The following is a 20,220-nucleotide window of genomic DNA, read 5'->3' as shown; positions in this document are numbered from 1 at the left end:
GCATATCTGTGTATATTTGTGTACATCTTTGTATATGTCTGCATAATTCTGTACATCTGTGTATATTTGTGTGTATGTGTCTGTATATCTGTGTGTAATTGTGTATATTTCTAAGTATATTTGTAAGCATATTTAAGTATATTTATATGTATATCTGTGTATATTTGTGTATATTTGTATGTATATTTGTGTATATTGTGTATATTTGTAAGTATATTTGTGTATATCTGTGTATAGATGTATGTCTATGTGTATATATTTGTGTATATTGTATTTATATGTGTGTATATTTCTCTATATATTGCATATATATGTATTTATATGGGTGTATATGTGTTTATGTGTGATATTTGCATATATTTGTGTGAATATATGTATGTATATGTAGTATATTTGTGTAAATATGCATTTATATTTGTGTATATTTGTATGTATATTTGTGTGTGTGTATATATATATATATATATATATATATATATATATATATATATATATATATATGTGTGTGTGTGTGTGTGTGTGTGTGTATGTTTGTGTATACATGTACTTATATGTGCGTATATTTGCATATATTTGTGTTTATTTGTATTTATATGTTTGTGTGTATATATGTGTGTGTATATGTGCGTACCTGGCTGCTGAAGGTGATGTGGTAGGTGTCGTACTGGACCGGTGGTGGAGACCAAACCAGAGTAACAGAGGTTTCCGTTACGTCCTGTGTCTTTAACTGTGAAACTCCAGACATCACTGAAAAAACAAAGACAGTTTGTTCATATTTCTATTTTTATAATGCACTGTTGTTTTCAGTTTTTTCTAGAATCAGCTGTTTTTATCATCACTGTTTCACATGTTCTGTCCATGAGGCGTCACATCAGTACATTTGGACACGATAAAACTATGAACTATAATGTGACATCTGTTAGTATAGTTTTAATCCCAGACCCTGTTAGAAAAAAACCCCTGGATTCAACGAGTCCACAGACTTTAGTCCATTTGTGTCTGAGTATGAGGATAATGATATCTAAAATAACTCTTACATTCACACGATCACCAGATAACACGTCAGGGGTTAAAGGGTTAAAGGTCAGGACCAGTTTAAGGTGGACAGGTCTGTTGGGTTCAGACCTTTCACAGCTGAATCCACATGGATCTGACTCAGAGTAACTGGTCCTCATTGGTCCCACTGGATCAGACCCTGGGTTTGGATCTCAGGGAAAGTTGTTCTGTCTGTCGTCTGTTTTTCTTTCTCGTCCGACTGAAGCGGTGGAACATAAAGCAGCAGGACTCCGACAGTGAAGACTGGACGCTCTTCATCCCACTGAGGATGAGGAGGATGATGATGGATGTTTCAGCGTTTGGCGCCATCTTTATGGCATCAGCGCAACGATCTGCCGCCGTTAAACCAGACAGTTCAATGTTTATGTCGTTAGTTTTTGATCCAGGAGAGTTTAGATCTAAGTAGAAATGTCTTTAACCCTCCAGTGTCTTTTATCTATCTATCTATCTATCTATCTATCTATCTATCTATCTATCTATCTATCTATCTATCTATCTATCTATCTATCTATCTATCTATCTATCTATCTATCTATCTATCTATCTATCTATCTATCTATCTAGTATTTCATCAACTTAACCAAAACCAAATACTCAGTAACTGTCACATTTTTACTCTTTAAATGCAGGTTTCTAATGGAAACAAACTACATTTTTGATGCAAAAACTCAAAAAAACATGGTTCTTTTTTGTTTTTTTTTCCAATATTCTACATAAAAATAGCATTAGTTTTTTTTCTCTCATCCTGGCATATGTCATAGTTTAACACCAAAATTGGTTCATATTCATTATTATTTTTTGTGCTAGGTCAAAATGTGTCAGTGTGCATTTTGTCATTTTGTACTTAGTTGGTAGAATGGTGAGGATTTTAGTGGATGGGTCAGAATTTTAAAAATCAGGCAAAAATGATCAACTTCTGAATTCTGACCTAAAACTAATTGTGAAAAATAATACGACCTTAACAACATGAATGGTAAACTGTGCATAATGTGCTCACCTGGATACTGGAAGTTAAGTCATTTTATACTTTTGTCGTTAATATTTAAGTGAAATAAGGAGTAAAATAACATCATTTAAATTATTATCTGCAAATATATGTGGAACATATTCTGTTAAATTGTGGTTTTTAACTCTAAATGACACTAGAGTTAACAGATCTGTGTTATTATGCAAATAACAGACAAAAAATAAACAATTGGAAGAGGAAACAAGTGGAAATATTAGTTTTACAATTCTTCTTTCAGGAAAAAAAATATGTATTTGATCAGTTTCCTTTTTTTCAGGAGAAATTTCAACACAATCGATTACAAATAAGCAACTGTTGAAGACACTAAACTTCAAACTAAAATGATTTGTTAAGAGATAAAGGTTCTGCAATGAATGTTTGAGTGAATCGATAAGATAAACTATGAGAAGGTTGGAATTCTGGGTAAGTTTTATGCAAAGATGTGATTTTTTTTGGGCATTCCTTACTCTAATATCCACCTCCATTAACAGTAAACGGTTTTGAGATGACAGATTCTTTATTCTTGTTTGTAATGGTCTTCTGGCCTCTGATCTGGACGTCTACCTCCACACAGTGAACTCATACTCACTAATAACTCACTGATTTTTTTAAGATCCTCATAAAAGTTAATGCTGAAAACCCCACTGCTGAGTGGGTCGTTGGCTGCATGATGTCATGTTCCACTGGGTCAATTACCCAAACGCAGCCTGGAACACGCTCGCTTCCATTTACAACCACAAAACATACGTCAGACGTTAGCGGGACAAAATGAAACTCAGGTTTTTACGACAGTAGATGGCCCAGTTTTTCATTCTAGTGCGAACAGGAGTCACTTCTGATCGTGGTCCAGTTCCACATGTGGTTCTGATTCAGATCCGGGTCAGATTTGACCTCAGATTCAACCAGTTAGAATGAATGAACCTGTTCATTCCATGTAATTAGTGTCATGTTCACCTATTTAAGTTCCAAAGCGTAGAACTGAAGACCCCAAGGACAAAAGTAATGAATGACGCCTCATTTGAAAGAGAAGAACTTCAGTTTCAGAATATGTTTAATGTAATTCTTATTTAAGAATATAATTAATAATGTAAAGGACCAGACATGTGATGTCCATGACACCAAACAGGAAGTCCTTTTAACTAATTCTGTTTGATGTTCAGGAATTCTGTAAAATAAACATAAATATTCAATTACAGAGAATCTAAGCTTTTTAATAAGGTGAATAAATTTAGTTCTGCATATGGCAATCAAAATGATTTTATATGCACTCTTCTCTTTTATTTAAATATCAAAGAATAAATAATCTATTTAAAGTTCTATATTTACATTATTTAGTGTGAATATTTTCTGAGTTTTGGGACCAAACAAGATATTTAAGGACAACATCTTAGCTTCTGAAACACTCTTTCATCATTTTCTTCTTTCATATTATTTGGAGTAAATTATTAATTGGACTATGTAATGGTGTGTAATAGCATGTAATATAATAACCGCATAATAAATAGAATTTCCATTAAAAAAAGAGACACCTCCCACCCCTTCAACAAACTGTTTCCCTCCTGCCCTCAGGGAAACGCTTCCCGAGCCTGAGGCGCAAACTGCCAGATTTTTTAAATGGTTTTTATCCAACAGCCATAAGACTGCTGAACAAAAGCTGACGGGGTGAAGTGAAATACTAAATGTGCAATACTAGGTGCAATAGTGACCCCTCCATCGTGCAATATTTCCTTTTTATCTTTACTAACTATTTATTTATTTATTTTAGTGCAGTTTTTAATATTTTATCGTTATATATGGGCCAGTGGCGGCTGCTGGTCTTTCAGACAGGGGAAGCTCACTGTCGGCTTACATCAAAAAAATTGTCAAGTTATTTAAACATAAATTCGGCCCTCCGTTCCTAGTGATTTGTATATTTGTGTATTTACAGTGCAAGAAATGAACAAGTAATTTGGTAGTGGTTTCTCTGATTTCACAGCAGAATGTGTGACGTATTAAACTGAACTGTGTCAGTGAAGGAGCAGATCTGAAAACAGCTGTCAATCAACCAGATTCAGCCTTTGGACCCATCCTCCAATCAGCACACGGAAGCTCAGTGTCTGGCCCGGCTGAGCTCCGCCCACAGCTCCATTCACCCCTAGAGATGCTGAGCGCCCAGGGGCGGGACAACATGGTGTCATTTATCCAATTATCGTCCAGTTCAGAGCCAGTTTCCAGCAGTTCCACTCAGTCCCATTGAAGTGCATGGACGCTGAGCGTCTACGACAAATGCACTGAGCAGAGATGGAATGAACAAACACAGACACGGGAATGGAGGAGAAGTGAACAACATCCAGTCCACTGATCTGGGATCAGACTGATTCTGAACCAACTGGTTCTGAGAGATGAACGTGTTCCAACACATTTGGAGTCAATGAAATGAAAACAACTGAACAGATTTGAGCATTTAATGGAGTCATTTTAGGAGAAGCTGAGCTTCCACTGCAGTCTGACAGAAAAACACCTCTGATATGGGCTGCTTTTAGTTGGTGTTTTTAGGATTTTTTTCTGTGTTTTTATGCGCATGTTGCTATTTTTGTTCTGCAACAGCATCTGGAATGTTCTTATTGAATGACAATTATAATCTGAATTGAATCTGAATCAGAACCCAGACCAGTTCAGAACCACTGGTCTCCATGGTAGCTCTATCTGAACTGAGCTCAGGACTTTTTCTTCCCAAACTGCTCAGCTTGGACGTAAACCCTGGTCTCTTTGCACAAACTGTCGCTTTAATCCTAAGTGTAATTTTAACACTTCATCTCGGAGCTGCAGTGTGTGAAAATACAACTCTGTGCAGGGTGATTATTTTTGCTCGTCTAAAGGCTAAATAAACAAGTCCTCCCTGATGATGAAAATCACTCTGTTGAAAGAAAAGGATTAAACTGGCAGAATTGTTGGACCAAAAAGACCAGATGTGACAGGTCATGGATGTGAGAACAGGTGATGAGTCGTGGTTCCAGGGGGTTTTGGACCGACCACATCCTTCACTGCTGCCGGGGTAAAACACTTAGGGCTCCTTCACATCTGCAGTCTGTCAGGAAACCATTACACCGAGCCGCTGATGAGGTTTTATGAGCGCCGGCTTTGGACTCGGATTCGCCCTCTGTAATGAAACAGTTCCCGTCACTGTGATCGCGGTGGCGCAGTTACCTAGCAACCGTGGTGCTGACAACGACGACGACAAGCACAACAAACAAGATGTTACAAAGACTCGACTGACTGACGGAAAAAGAGAGGAGGAAACCTCGTCGGACGAGTGGAACGAGGGAAGGTAAAGGCCAAACACAATCCTGATGGAAGAGTTAAAACATCCACCGACTGCAAGATTTCACTGAACTTGAAGTGTCAACGCAACAAACACGAGTGTTTGACTCTGATGGAAAACAGAAATGCACTGTTAAGAGTTGGATTCTATCTGTCATACACAGCACAGAACTACACAGGGAAAAAACGAGTGTCAGTTTAACTCTGTTTCAGATAACATTTGGTCCCACTTCAGAATTAGAGTAAAATTTATTCTATGGCCAGGTGTCAAATATCAGAGTTAATTCTACTCACTTCAGTGTCAAATGTTTGACTGTTTACCTCCAGGACTAGGGGTGTAAGAAATATCTGTTCTGCAATATATTGCGATATTCATCTCACGATACTGTATCGATATTAAAAAGTACTGTATTGATATTTTTAGGTATTTATTCAAATGCAGATATTGTGGAGGTTTTTTTTGCTTTATGTTTTTCTTTATTGTTTATATCTTATTTATTATTATTTAACACTGTTTTACTAAATAATGGTTATTTGAAGCATCCTAAAAGCACTTTTCACTGTCTGAGAGGCAGATGGTAGTGCCTTTGTTGGGATCGCACAAAAATAATGTTATATTCCCCTCAAGGTTTGTTTTTTTTTTTAACGGTTGCCTTTTGTACTTGATTATCTTAATATTAAATGTACATGTGCACTGTTGGGCTCTTTTTTTTTTTTTCTCTTGTTTCCTTAAAGTGTGGTTGGCTACATGTACAGGCTTATTCATATCATTTTTACTATTCATTTTTCCATTCCATCCATGTTTTAATTTACTTAAACTACCCTTTTCTTTTTTCTTTTTTTTTTCTCTCTCTCTCTCTCTCCTCTTTTTAATGATCATTATTGATACCTTTTTTTTTCTTTTACAAAAAAGAGAACAGTGTACTTTGTATGATTGATGTCTTGTAAAATATCTTATATGACTGTTCAGAATAAACAACTGAATAAAAAAAATAAATACTGTTTTGAGGTCAATTTATAACAAAAATCGAACATTTGAGCAGGATCTTAAACTGTAATGTCTGTAAAATATGATTTCAGTTTGAACACAGGAACATCTTGTGATATAACATTAGATCCTGTTCTGATCAAATAAAAATGTGTTTAGTATTTGTGCAGATTTCTGCTGTAAATCAATTCTTCCAGGGAACAATCTTTAAAAAAAATGTAAAAATTGCCTTTTAACAGTATCGTGATATATATATTGTGATTGCAGCATTGTGATTTGTATCGTACTGCCAGATTCTGGCCTACACACGCCTCTATCTGGGACCTGCTGTTGGACTCACCCATGTCACAGTTGGCTCCGGTCTTCCCTCCTCACATTGGCTGCAGTCCGGTCCGGTGAAGCCCCGCTACAGACACACCTCCCTTTGACGCACCGCCCCTTGTTGCTGCAGTTGTTCGGGCAGCCTTTAGCGGCGCAGTCCGGTCCGGCGAAGCCCGCCTCGCAAACGCACTGTCCGTTAACGCAGCGCCCCCGGCCGTTGCAGTTTCCAGGGCAGGAGATCTCGGAGCAGTCGAGACCGGAGAATCCGACGTCGCAAACGCACTGTCCGTTGACGCAGCGCCCCCTGTCGTTGCAGTTCCCGGGACAGGTTTGTTCGGAGCAGCTCGGTCCGGTAAAAACCGCTATCGCAGACGCATCTACCGTTGACGCATCGTCCACGGTCGCTGCAGTTGTCGGGGCAGGACCGCTTGGAGCAGTCTGGACCGGCGAATCCAGGATTACACACACACTGTCCGTTCACACAGCGCCCCCTGTCGTTGCAGTTCCCGGGAGGTTTGTTCGGAGCAGCTCGGTCCGGTAAAACCGCTGTCGCAGACGCATCTACCGTTGACGCATCGTCCGGGTCGTTGCAGTTGTCGGGACAGGCCGTTTGCGAACAGTCGGGTCCGGTGAAGCCGGGATCGCACACACACTGTCCGTTGACGCAGGCCGTTGTCGTTGCAGTTTCCGGGACAGTTGGACTCGCTGCAGTCCGGTCCGCTGAAGCCAGCGAAGCAAACGCACTTCCCGTCCACGCAGCGGCCCTGATCGCTGCACTCGTTGGGACATTCGCCAACGTTGATGGAGCATCCGGCACCTGAGGAAGACGACAGAGAAGAGTTTAGAACAGGGCTGCCAAACTCATTTTCTTTCGGGGGCCACATTCAGCCCAATTTCATCTGAAGTGGGCCGGACTAGTAAAAAAAAATAGCATGATAGCCAATAAATAATGACAACTCCAAACTGTTTTAGTGCAAAAAATAACATTCAGTTCTGCCAATATTTACATTTATAAACTACTTAAACAAAAAGGATGTGAATAACCAGAAAAAAATGGCATTTGTTCAGAAATATAAGTACAATTTTATCAATATTCTGCCTCAACTTATCATTTATACAAACGCATTACAGATCAGATCTACAAAGGCACAAAACATTTAGTAACAGGCAGAAAATTGTTAAAATTGAACTTAATTCTCTTTAGACATTTCAGGTTGTTCATATTTGTTCAAGTTATTCACATTTTATTGTTAAGGGATAGTTTGTGAACGTAAACATTGTCATAATTTCATGTTTTTACACTAAATCAAAGAGATAAATTGGTGTTGTCATTATTTATAGGTTATTATGATATTATTTTTTAGTTTGATGCCCTAACTTGCACTTTGCAAATTCATCCCGTGGGCCGGATTGGAACCTTTGCAGGGCCAGGCTCGGTCCCCGGGCCACATGTTTGACACCTGTGGTTTAGAAGTAGGGGTCAGTCAGTCGAAGCAGCGACAGAGCACGGACCGAAGAAGAAGACGTGGTTTGATCTGGTTTTTATTGTTTACAGACGACGTGATGTGGGTTTTCAGAGGTTCTGTTCGGGTTTTAAATTTTTTTTTTTTAACTTATATTTTGTTGTTTAATTTTTGAGATTTTCCAACACAAACATTTAGAACATAGAGTTAGTTGCCGTCCTGTATATTGTCCACTTTTTCCATCGATCTTCGCATGTTTCTTGCTGTAGTCGTACGATAAAAGTCACTCCATGTTGTGAATTTCTTCCACAATGTCTCTCCAATTATTTAGGGTAGGGGGGGTCCTGTAGGGGGGTCCTCTTTACACCATTTTCGTGTGATGGCTTTTTTAGACGCTACAAAGAGGATTTTGATCAAATATTTATTCTTTTCTTGTTAAATGGTCCGATTATTTTTGGCAATTTGTTTTAGGTCAGAATTCAAAAATTGTTTTAAAAATTCTGATCCATCCACCAAAACCATCCCATAATAAACAGTGTTAAAGTCCTACACTAACACCCTTCTACCAAATGAGTACAAAATACACAGACACATTTTATCATTTAACATTTGACCTAGAACCAAAAATAATAATGGATGTGAACCAATGTTAGTGTTAATCACTGACAGATAACAGGCTGCAGGAAATCCAGTTTTTATTTAGTAAATTGAAGAAAAAGTTGCATAAAAAATATGGTTTGTTTCCATTAAAAATAGGCATTTGTAGAGGCCAATAATGTAATAACAACTGATAATGTAATAACGGCCGATAACTTAATAAATTTGCCATTTTTGAAATATAATAGACCAATAATGTAATAAAAGTCCTGAACCGATAACGTGCTAACTTTTGGCCAATAATGTAATAACTTATTATGTTATTGGGAGAGAGACACAGAGACAGTCTGTGTTTTCACAGTTACATCCAATAATAAAAAGTTAAATAAAGTGATATTAGTATATTATTACGTTATTGGCTCAGTTATTACATTTGAAAATATTTTTTTTTAACCAGGCAAGTAATGTAATAACCAGCCAATAATGTAATAAGTTATTACGTTATTGGCCAAAAGTTATTACATTATCTGTACAGGACTTTTATTACGTTATTGGCCAAAAGTTAGTATGTTATGGATTCAGGACTTTTATTACGTTATTGGTTTGTTAGATTTTAAAAATGGCAAATTGATTACATTATCGGCCGTTATTACATTATCGGCCGTTATTACATTATTGGCTTCTACAGGATTTAAAGGGTTAAAAACAGTTATTGCGTTGTTGGTATTTTTGTTTTGTTTGGCTGAAGTTGAGGAAATACAGTTTGTTTTTAACTTTTTTTTTTTGTCTAAAAGTATAGTGACGTTACCACCCCACAGTGGAGGTTACGCTCTTTTGTTGATTCGAAGGTGGTCTGTGGGCGGGGCACCGGAGCGTTAACCCGGTCCGGTGGGATCAGTGTCTGGATCTAAATCGGATCGTTGGGTCGTTAAAGCCCTGGTTGGTTTCCACTGAAAACAGACTGGACCAGTTAGAGCTGGGTTTATTTGGTGCGATGCGGACTAACCCAGGGGCGGTGAGTCTTTGTTTGGAACGCTCGGCCCTGGATGGTGTGTTTGTGTTGCTGGTTGTTGTCGTGGAGGGGAGGGCCTGTGAGGGAGGGGCCGGGAATGACATCATCACATCGGCTTAGCTCATGCCTCTCCGGCTGCCAGCTGGGAATGTGTGACGGTCCTGAGGTCAGCGCCGCATTCTGGAGGATGGTTCTGATCCAAGGAGTGGACCCACATCGGTCAGAACCCTTTAACCCCCCACCCCCACCCCCACCCCACCGCCGCCGCCAAGTTCCCACCGAGCGTCTGTTTATCAGCGTCACGTGGACGAAACTGATAAAACTGGACGGTTTCACTTAACGTTTGAGGGACAGTTCAGATGTTTTTATTCTGAGTCAGTGTTGACCTACAGCAGAGTTTCCCAAATGAACTAAAATAATCTACTTTATTTCTCCTGTGGAACCGAACATACAAAAATACACCATGAACTCCCCAAATGTCAACACTTTTACTGACCGTTCTACCATCAAACATGTCTTTAACCCTCTGGTATCGGGTGAGTATTATGCACACTGAGCATTTCATATTATTTAAAACCACAAATAATCATGTGGTTTTGTCCATTTTGAACTAAAAATCTACATTTCAACAGTAAAAAAAACACTGTTCTGATGTTTTGTGTTCATTTTCCCCACTGCAGGTCTTTAACCCTTTGGTATCCAGGTGAGTGAATTATGCACATTTTACACTTCATGTTACAAATATATATTTTTCACAGTTTGTTGTAGGTCAGAATTAACCCTGTAAAGCCAAATCCATTAAATCATTGACACAATCATTGAAACTGGAGTCTTTAGTGGTCCTTCTGAACAACCAAAAATTTTTGTTTTTTTTTTAAATGTCAATTTCCATGATATTGAGGGTGAAAAAGTCTTTTTTTGTGTTTTGCATCCAAAACTATGAACTTTGAACAAACTATGGTTTGTTTACATCACAAACATGAAATTTAAAGGGTTAAAAAATATGACAGTAATTGAGTATTTTTGTTTATGACTCAAGTTGATGAAATACAAAAAAAAATAAAAATAAAAACAAAGTGTGTGAAAAACATTCTGACGTTACCACCCCACTGTGCAGATGATGTGTTTTATTGGTTAGAGGACCTCTGTGGGCGGGAACCGAAGGGTTAAACCTCCTTTTACATCTTATTCAGTGTTTTCCATAGTTTTCTCTGACTTTTCTGCTTTTCACATAGTTTTAGTGACGTCATGTATAAACTCACATATCATGTTACTGTTTAAAACTGATAATTGGCGACATAATTATTTGACAGAAGTGAAACAAAGCAGAAGTCGAATGACAGTGGATTTTTAAAGACTGACGTAATAACACGAGCTTCCACCAAGAAAGAGTCAATTATTGATAAATCAGTCGATTGCAACACTATTGGAACTGTGAGACCTAACACGAAATATCCAAGTCAAAGTCATAAACACCTGAATGAATGAAGTGTCAAACTATCTGATGTGATTTTTTTTTTTTTTTTAACTTTATTTTTGAGAAACAGATGCATTTAAATCCACACTTTGCCAACAGTATTAGTCAGGACTGAAGTGAAGAAAAAGGATGAAGAGAAGTGATTCTAGGACCAGACGTTTACGTTAGAATTAGACAAAAAGACCAGATGGTTAATTAGTTACTGCTACTTTTTGTGTTTTTTCTTTTTCCACAAAGCAATGTTTAAGAAAATAAGACAGAAATTCACATGTCTGTCTATAAAACAGTAGTAAAATGATTTCAGAAAGTCAGAATAATATTGATGTGAAATGTCAGTTTGTCTGTTTCTGCTACTTTTGTAGGAGTTCGCAAATGAATTTTTCTGTCTATTTAACCTTTTTTAAGTGATTTATCACCATTTTTTATTATGTTATCCTCCGTATTTTGTATTTTTCACTGCAAATCATGTATTTTCCTACATTTAACTTCCTATATTTACTAAAAAAAAAAAAAAAGAAAAAAGTTGAATAAAAACTAAAACTTAACAAAATCAAACAAAAATTCAATCAAATAATGAAGAAATGAACCAAACCAAACAAAAACGGAGGTAAATAATGAAAAATGAGGAAAACCCAAACAAAAATTAAATAATAATGAACAAAATGAGCAAAACTAAGTAAAATTGTAATATAATGATGACTAAACTTAACAAAACTAAACAAAAATTGAGTAAAATAATGAAAAAATGACCAAAAACCAAAAAAAAGTAATATTATAATGAATAAAATGAGCAAAACTAAATGAAAATTAAATAAAATGATAAAGAAATTAACAAAACCAAACAAAACTGAGTAAAATAATAAAAAATATAACAAAATCAAACAAAAATGTGATATAATAATGAATAAAATGAGCAAAACTAAATAAAAATGTAATAAAATAATGAAGAAATGAACAAAACCAAGCAAAAACAGAGTAAAATAAAGGAAAAAATGAGGAAAACCAAACAAAAATTGAATATAATAATGAATAAAATGAGCAAAACTAAAAAAAAATTAATGAAATGATGAGGAAATGAACAAAACCAAACAAAAACTGAGTAAAATAATGACAAATGTAACAAAATCAAACAAAAATGTGATACAATAATGAATAAAATGAACAAAACGAAACAACGTGAGTTGAAGACAATAACAGATAACCCTCAGAACTCCACCTACAGAATGAAAATGACTCCAGATGAACTCTGGATGGTAGACAGAACATGGACATTTGGAAGACGATCAATATGAACCAAATTTGATCTCAATTGGCCGATTACTGCTTCATTTAGGTCCAAAAAACAGATTTTCAACTAGAGCGCCCCCATGTGGATGACTTATAATACTCATAGAGAAGCTGAAATGAACAGGGCTCTTCCACTAGGGGTCCACTATGTTGGTTATCAAGGAGAAGACATCCAACCAAATCTGTCCGAGTTATCGACAAAACACCAAGGAGATCCAACGGCAGCGTTCGGTGTAAAACCATTACATCCCTGAAAGTCCATTTGTGGACATAATTACTGACAGTCATCAGATTTTTACGGTCGTGTAAACGTTGACAGATTATCATATGTTTAAATGATGCGTCTCCTCCTCAGTTTCACTGTTGAACCAGGTCCATCTGTTGTTTTATCCACATGTAAATGAAGACATTCTGTTCAAACAGGTCTCATCCATGTATTTGATTCATTATTGTTTTATTTGTATTTCTGCTGCTCACCCATTAGTGAAGTAAACTTTCCTCTGTGTTGGAGTATTTCATAAAAATGTCTATCCCTTTCATGCATGACGTCCACATCTGTGGACACAAAGTTGAAGCTCACTTTCCAAAGGTTATGAAGGCACTATTCTCCAAACCACATGGGGGCAGTCTCTACAGACCCTCAGTAACACAGTGAACCAAAGGATCGTCTTAGTTTTAGAACGTGGACTGCTCTGTGATCTCATAAAGTGAACGTCCTAAGACCCAGCTATGGGTTTTCTGTCCTCGTTTGGACATGAGTTTCACAACTTTATACAAAAAACAACACAAAAAAACTGTCCACCACAAAGGCCATTCCATAAAATTAAAAAAAAATGCATCTGAAGAATCTGTTGCATCATGATGATTCCAATATAGGCAATTATTTAATTAAAAAAAAAAAAAAAAAAAAAAAAAACAAAGCCAAAACTTGTACTTCCTGGTCTCAGGAGGTTAATATCTTGTTATTAAAACCATATTTTAAAAAAATTCAAAATGCATTTTAACCTGAGCCTAATTTTGAGTAATAAAGTCAATCAAAAAAAAAAAAAAAAATTAGAATTTAGAGCCTTTTTTTCAAAATTCATGCATGGTTATTGTTTGTTTTGTTTTTTTTCCCATCATGCATCTCCACCCTGTGATGTGATGAAACTTCAGGTGTTTCATTGGCTGTTTCTGGTGTGTTTTTTTTTCCTACCTTTGCTCTCCTTGGAGGTGCAGCATCCACCCTCAGCTCCTCCACATTCTCCCTGAGCGACGACACCTCCCTCTCCAACCGCTCCAGACGCTCCCTCAGGGCGGCGAAGTCCGCCTCGCAGCCGCAAGACCCGGACCCAGATCCAGACCCGGTCGGGATCACTCTGATCTTATGGGTCAGGACCAGAGGAGAACCAGGACTCAGGTCGATCTCTTTACCTGAGGAGGAGTTCACAGAAGGTCAGGGTGGAGGAAACCCCCCTGTGGGTTCCAGTGTCAGGGTGCGGTGGGTTTTACCTCCGTGGGCGGGGTCGGCGTCGTCGCCCTGGGTGGCGCAGCCCTCGGAGATCAGCACCTGGAAGGACCACCACAGGTCATCTGGACCACATCACATTCAAAAGATCTGGACGCGTCACAGAAGGAGTTTACGCTCCGGGAGCAGAGAAGTGTATTTCAAACACAAATACACCAAATACTCAATAACTGCCATATTTTAACCCTTTAAATGCCATGTTCGTAAGATACCAGACCTTGGGGGACCAAGCCTTTACTGCAGCTGCCCCGCCCTACGGAACTCACTCCCACTAAACACTAGGAACTCAGACTCAATACAAAACTTCAAATCACTGCTGAAAACTCACCTTTTGTTTTGTTTGTTTGTGAAGCATCTTTGAGCGTCCAAAAAAAGCACTATATAAGTGTGATGTATCATTATTATTATTTATTATTATTGTTATAACCACACCATGAAAAAAACCCTGAACAGGATGTAAAAACAGGTTTATCCGCTGGTGTCCCGCCCATAGAAGTCCTTCTAATCACCAAAAGTGGAACCTGCACAGTACAGTAATAATGTCAACATGTTCTTCATACAGTTTGTTTTAAACTTCTTTTTCTTTTTTCTTTTAATTTCACCAGCTTGAGCCATAAACAAAAATACCAAATACTCAATAACTGCCATATTTTAACCTTTAAATACCATGTTGTAAAGTAAAATTGCAAAAAACATCAGTTTTTTTTTTAAATACTACATAAAATCGGATTTCTAATTTTCATTTTTTCATTCTGGCATATATCAATGACTAACACCAACACTGACTGGTATATATTATAATTTTTTTGTGCTAGGTCAAATGTTAAATGCTAAAATGTGTCAGTGTGTATTTTGTTAGTGTAGGCATTTAACATCATTTACAATGTCATGATTTTAGTGGTTGAGTTAAAATTTAAAAAAAAAAAAAAGTTTGAATTCTGACCTACAACAACTTTTGAAAAATATTATGAGCTTTTATCATGTGTATGATATGCTCACCCAGACACCAGAAGGTTAACCCTCCAGAATCCTGCTTCTAGAGGGCCTTCAGAACCTTGAAATGAAAGTACATCGTCTATGCAGTGCCCTTTTAATGTAAAAAAAAAAAAAATTTTTACACTAAAACAAAGGTGTTAATGCGTATGTCATTATTTATAGGTTATTGTGTTATTATTTTACTGGTCTGAGCCACCTGATCATATTGTTCTGAATGTGGAACCTAAACTAAAATGATTTGAAGATCATTTATAACCTCGGGTTTTGTTTTTGGTTCAGTTTGTTTGTTTACACTTTAGCGCCAAAACTATTGGTTGAATTCATACCAAATTAAGTTTATAGACTGTCAGTGACCCAGAATAGATGTGGTTATATTTTGGGAAAAGTAGGTCAAAGTTCAAATGTTTTATGAATTTTTAAAATCTTTTTTCTTCCATTTACTTATAATGAGCAGAGTTTCACATGTCTATAAAAACATCAATTTTGTTTCAATTTCCTTCAGTTTTGCCACATATATACAGGTAATTAATATGACATCATCACACGTATACACATGATGACATCAGCTGGATCGATGCATTAAATAACTTATAACTATCTAGAAATGTCCCATTTTTTTATTATTAACAAGGGCTAATGCTTTATAAAGTGAGTGAAATTCAATTAAAAAAGAGGAAAGGTTGGTTTGGAGGCTGAAAAGTTTTGCTTATGAATGAAATATTTTCCCAATAAGATGAAAAATTAACTAACACTGCAGACATTTGTTCTTATTTTCATATAACATGTAACATCTTCAGGTTATTGAATGTATCTTCTGACATTTAATGAAATTTTTTATGTATTTATTTATTTTTTAAATGTATTTTTTGTATATGAATTAATGAAAATGTTTCTGTTCATATACTGATTGTATGATTGTATTTATTTTTGTATCTGTCTTATGTATTGTGTTCTGTGTTAAATGTTTGACAATGTTGTATATTGATATTTAAATAAAGTAAAAAAAAAAAAAATCAACTGGATCGATGCCAAAATAAGCTACAATACGTGCGATGGGCGGGGCTTGTTGTGCCTGGAACTACTTGTTAATATCTTCAGTGTAATTTTTCCATGTCATAAATTCATCCCATGGACCGGACTGGACCCTTTGGCGGCCGGTGGTGGTCCACGGGCCGTATGTTTGACACCCCCTGGTCTAAACTGAACAGACAGAACATGGACAGTAGTTCTATTTTCTGCAGTTCCATGATGGAAGCTGATAATCTGTTTTTAACAGATGATGTGAATGAAACCACGTCCCATGTGTCGGTTTCAACCACAGCGACGGGCGGGTCCAGAAAAAACACTTCACACAGACAAGAGGGGAGATCCACATCTGATGTTTCTGAACAAGAAACAGAAACTAAATCCATGTTTTAATGATCTGTATCTGAAAACGTGGACAGAAATGACATGTTTGAGCTCGTATCTGAATTCTCATGAGCAAAAATATGAATAAACTGGTCGTTTTTTATTCAAGCTTATTATTGACAGACGTTATCTACAAAGATGAAGAAATAACTGTGTTCAGATGAGTTCATCCTGCTGTTATGTGGAGATAAAGACAGAGTTATCATCAGAAAATAACATTTAATATCCTGAGGTGATGAAAAAATAATGCATGATATTCAAATAACAGCATTTTAAGAATTAAAATCTGGGTTTTGTTTAGATTTGGTGAAAAACTAGTTTGATGAAGAGGCTCAGTGTGTGTTTTTAATTTCACACAGTAAAATAAATCAGATTACTCATGAGGATTTACTAAAAATAAGAAAAGTCCACAAACCTAGAGGCAGACTAACCTGCATTTGTACACAGTGGTTTTAAAATGGAATCACTGAGTTTGAGGTAAAATCAGCCAAAACACTGACAAACAAAAGTGTAAAAAGGACTCAATACAAAACATGGGTCAGTCAGACGAGGGTTTGACGCTTCATCAGTAAAGAAAAACAAACCTGTTGCATCATGGGATAATAAACATGTTGATCATGTGACAACAAATGTCTTTAGGTACGAAAGAGAAATGTTCATTTAAATAAAAAATAAACAGATAAATGAACAAAACTCAAAGTTTTAGTTTTAAAGTTTGATTCCAACTCTGACGACACAACATTTATCCATAAAGTTCATAAAATTACTTGATTTTAATCTGAGCTCATACAGAACAGACTGAAAGGATTTAATTCCATCGAAGGTTCCGTTGATTTAGGTTTTTTTTTACTCAGATAATGATTAAAATGAGTTCATTCATATCTTTTACCATGATTTACTCATTTTATCTGATTCAGCTGACTTGTATTTTAACTGCCTCTATTGTTTTTACCATTATTATTATTATTATTATTATTATTATTATTGTTAAGGTTGTGTTGTTTTGTGATTTCAGTGTTTTCATCTATTTCCCTTGTTTTCTCTGTTCTGATCAAATGAGGCCTTTTTTTTTTTCATTTGTTTTATTTTATTTTATTCTTCACAGCTGTTTAGTCTGTGAATGGATGATTTCCCAGACCAGGGTTTTATTTCTGTATGTATGTATGTATGTATGTATGTATGTATGTATTTATTTATTTATTCATCCATTCAATCATTCATTTAATTTTTGTGACATTGTGAAGTTTGTTAACGTTACTCAGACGTTTTCAGCTCCAAACTATACTTTATGTCCAATCTTTCTTCAGAAAGTTACAGACATCAATTATAATATTAAATATTACCCTGGTGTTTTTTTATGTGTCAAAAAAATTCTATGATACATAAGTATATGATTATAAATGACAGAACACCAATAATAAAACTAAGAATCTTCATTTTCTGTCACTTTTTAGAGAAAATCATTGGATCAGCGGTTAAAATTTTGACACTTAAAAACACCTACATATATTTATATATTTTAACAGCAGAAGGTGGTTTATTTATGGAAGAGGATTAGGGCCATTGGAAAAAAAAAATTAAATTAAAGTCCAATATGTTTTTTTTTAATTATTATTCTGAGAAAAAAAGTCAGAATTCTGACTTTTTTCGCTCTGAATTCTGCCTTTAATCTCAGAGCAATAATAAAAAAAAATATTTAAAACAGCCAGAATTCTGAGGAAGAAGTGAGAATTATGAGATTAAAGTCAGACTTCAGACTTTTGTTCTCATCCTGCTATAATGGACAGTCTGCACGTCTTTGTCCGATTAAGCGCGTCTTTGTCGATGTTCCATCACAGGTGGGCGTTTGTACAGGTGTTCCTCAGCCTTCACAGGCCCCATCGCTGCCAAACTCGCTAAATGAATACAAACATTACCTGACTATCTACTAGGCACAATTTTATGTCTGTATTCAAATGTTGTGAGGTATTCTGGCCGATTTTATCTGTCCTGGCTCGCTCAGCCAGGCATGAAAGACGTGACGTTCGTGGACGAGTCGAGTCTTTTGAACGGCTCTTTTAAATGAACACTAAGAACCGATTCGTTGCAAGTCATTTGTTTACGTGCCGTTCTTCTATTCAAATTGCCCACACCGCCTTCATACGTCACCTGTGTGTCCATGAGTCTGAGTTGTCCACGCTGCCTTCACCTGAACCACTAATGACATCTGTGAGTTTGAGTTGTCCCAGCACATCCCATTCACTTGAATGCAGCCGTGCACAGCTAATTTAGGGGAGGAGTTATCAGTGACAGTCCGACTGACTGGACTGAAGGCATTTACCGCTGGGTCAGGGAGGAGCCACTGAAAGAAGTGCAGATGTGGCATTAACTGGAGGAGCATCTGCTTCTATAAATGCAGACATGCATTCATGTGGTAGAAAAGCTGGGCCCCAGTGGACCCCGGCCGGGCCCTGGTGGTCCCCGGCCGGGCCCTGGTGGTCCCCGGCCGGGCCCCGGTGGACCCCGGCCTCACCACAGTCCTGGTCTTCAGTACCTGTCTGCTGTTCTACTCTATGTAACGGGTCATGAAACACGCTCAAAAATCAGTTTCCTTTTATATTTGATGGTTTTTCAAAAAAAGTAACACAATAACTACTTTCCCTGGTAACTAATTACATTTATGAGGGAGTAATTTGGTTACTAATTAGATCACTTTTTTGGAAAAGTAATTAGTAACTATAATTAATTACTTTTTCAAAGTCATCTGCCCAACACTGGTGGTTCTGCTGCCGTTCATGACATTTCTCGTCCTACCAGACCACACCACACTGTGCAGGCTGCAGTTCACTACCGCTGCATGAATGTAATCATGCTTAACAGGCCAAACACATACATGCTCTTCCCTTCATGCCTCACATGTTGGCTCAAATTATTACCTACACAATGTATGATTAAATGTTAGTTTACAAATGGATAGTGGTGGCAGACAAGTTCTGCTTATCATGCTATCATACAATGGCACCACGGGTACAATGCTGCTAGTAATAATATAATAATAATTATTAATATAATAATAATTATAATAAATAATATAATAATAATAAAATATATATTGGACCTTAATGTTTTTTTTTTCCAGGACCCTTATCCTCTTCCGTATTCATTGAATCTATTAAACTGTTAATAAATATAATTTATATCATCCAATAAAATCCACTCCTGATCGACCTTTAACTGATCGATTATGAAACATCTGTATAAACTCATCCATCATTAAACCACCTGCTGAATTACCTTTATAGCATCCGGTTTGGTGTCCCTGGGTGACCTTTGACCTCTGACCTCTAACTCCTGGCAGGCTGTCGGGGTCAGGACGAGGAAGAGGGGGAGGAGGAGGAAGGAGGGGGCGGAGCGTAGCATGGCTGTGGGCGGAGCTGAAGCAGGTGAACGGTGAACGGTTGATTAGGTGACGTTTTTTCTGGATGGGTTCGACGATCAGACGACGATCATGTCCTCGTCCGAGTCTGCGAAGGGTTTACACCTGGAAGAAAACCCACCCGTTAATGTCCCGTTAGAGTCGACTTTGGACAGATCTGGGAAACGCCGCTGTAGGTAAAACACTGACTCAGAATGACACCTTTTATAAACATGAAATAAAAAGTGTGCATAATATACTCACCTGGATACCAGAGGGTTAAGCCATATTTATACATTCAGTCAAAGAAGTGTCTGTAACCATGTACTGAGTGAGTTTTATATAAAGAGTTCAACATGAAACTAAGTCTGAGACATGAGTCCCTTTTCCACCACAGAAGCTTTTA

At 36.9% G+C, this 20,220-nt stretch overlaps 1 protein-coding gene across 1 annotated transcript in view; it reads right to left on the bottom strand.

Moving 5' to 3' along the window:
- The window catches only part of LOC115428201 (mucin-17-like), a 56,914-nt gene extending 36,977 nt beyond the window's left edge, over positions 1 to 19,937 (bottom strand). The window contains 12 exon segments of the mRNA XM_030147040.1: positions 632 to 747; positions 6,691 to 6,714; positions 6,717 to 6,758; positions 6,761 to 7,028; positions 7,030 to 7,183; positions 7,185 to 7,254; positions 7,257 to 7,339; positions 7,341 to 7,488; positions 13,703 to 13,750; positions 13,753 to 13,920; positions 13,999 to 14,056; positions 19,694 to 19,937. Coding sequence (XP_030002900.1) covers positions 632 to 747; positions 6,691 to 6,714; positions 6,717 to 6,758; positions 6,761 to 7,028; positions 7,030 to 7,183; positions 7,185 to 7,254; positions 7,257 to 7,339; positions 7,341 to 7,488; positions 13,703 to 13,750; positions 13,753 to 13,920; positions 13,999 to 14,056; positions 19,694 to 19,819 — 1,305 coding nt within the window. The 5' untranslated portion in view covers positions 19,820 to 19,937.
- Positions 19,938 to 20,220: the final 283 nt, after the last annotated feature.

This window comes from Sphaeramia orbicularis, chromosome 11, assembly GCF_902148855.1.
Source record: "Sphaeramia orbicularis chromosome 11, fSphaOr1.1, whole genome shotgun sequence".
Taxonomy (NCBI): domain Eukaryota; kingdom Metazoa; phylum Chordata; class Actinopteri; order Kurtiformes; family Apogonidae; genus Sphaeramia; species Sphaeramia orbicularis.
Note: the sequence above shows the minus strand (reverse complement) of the source record. Positions and strands in the feature narration are given on the sequence as shown.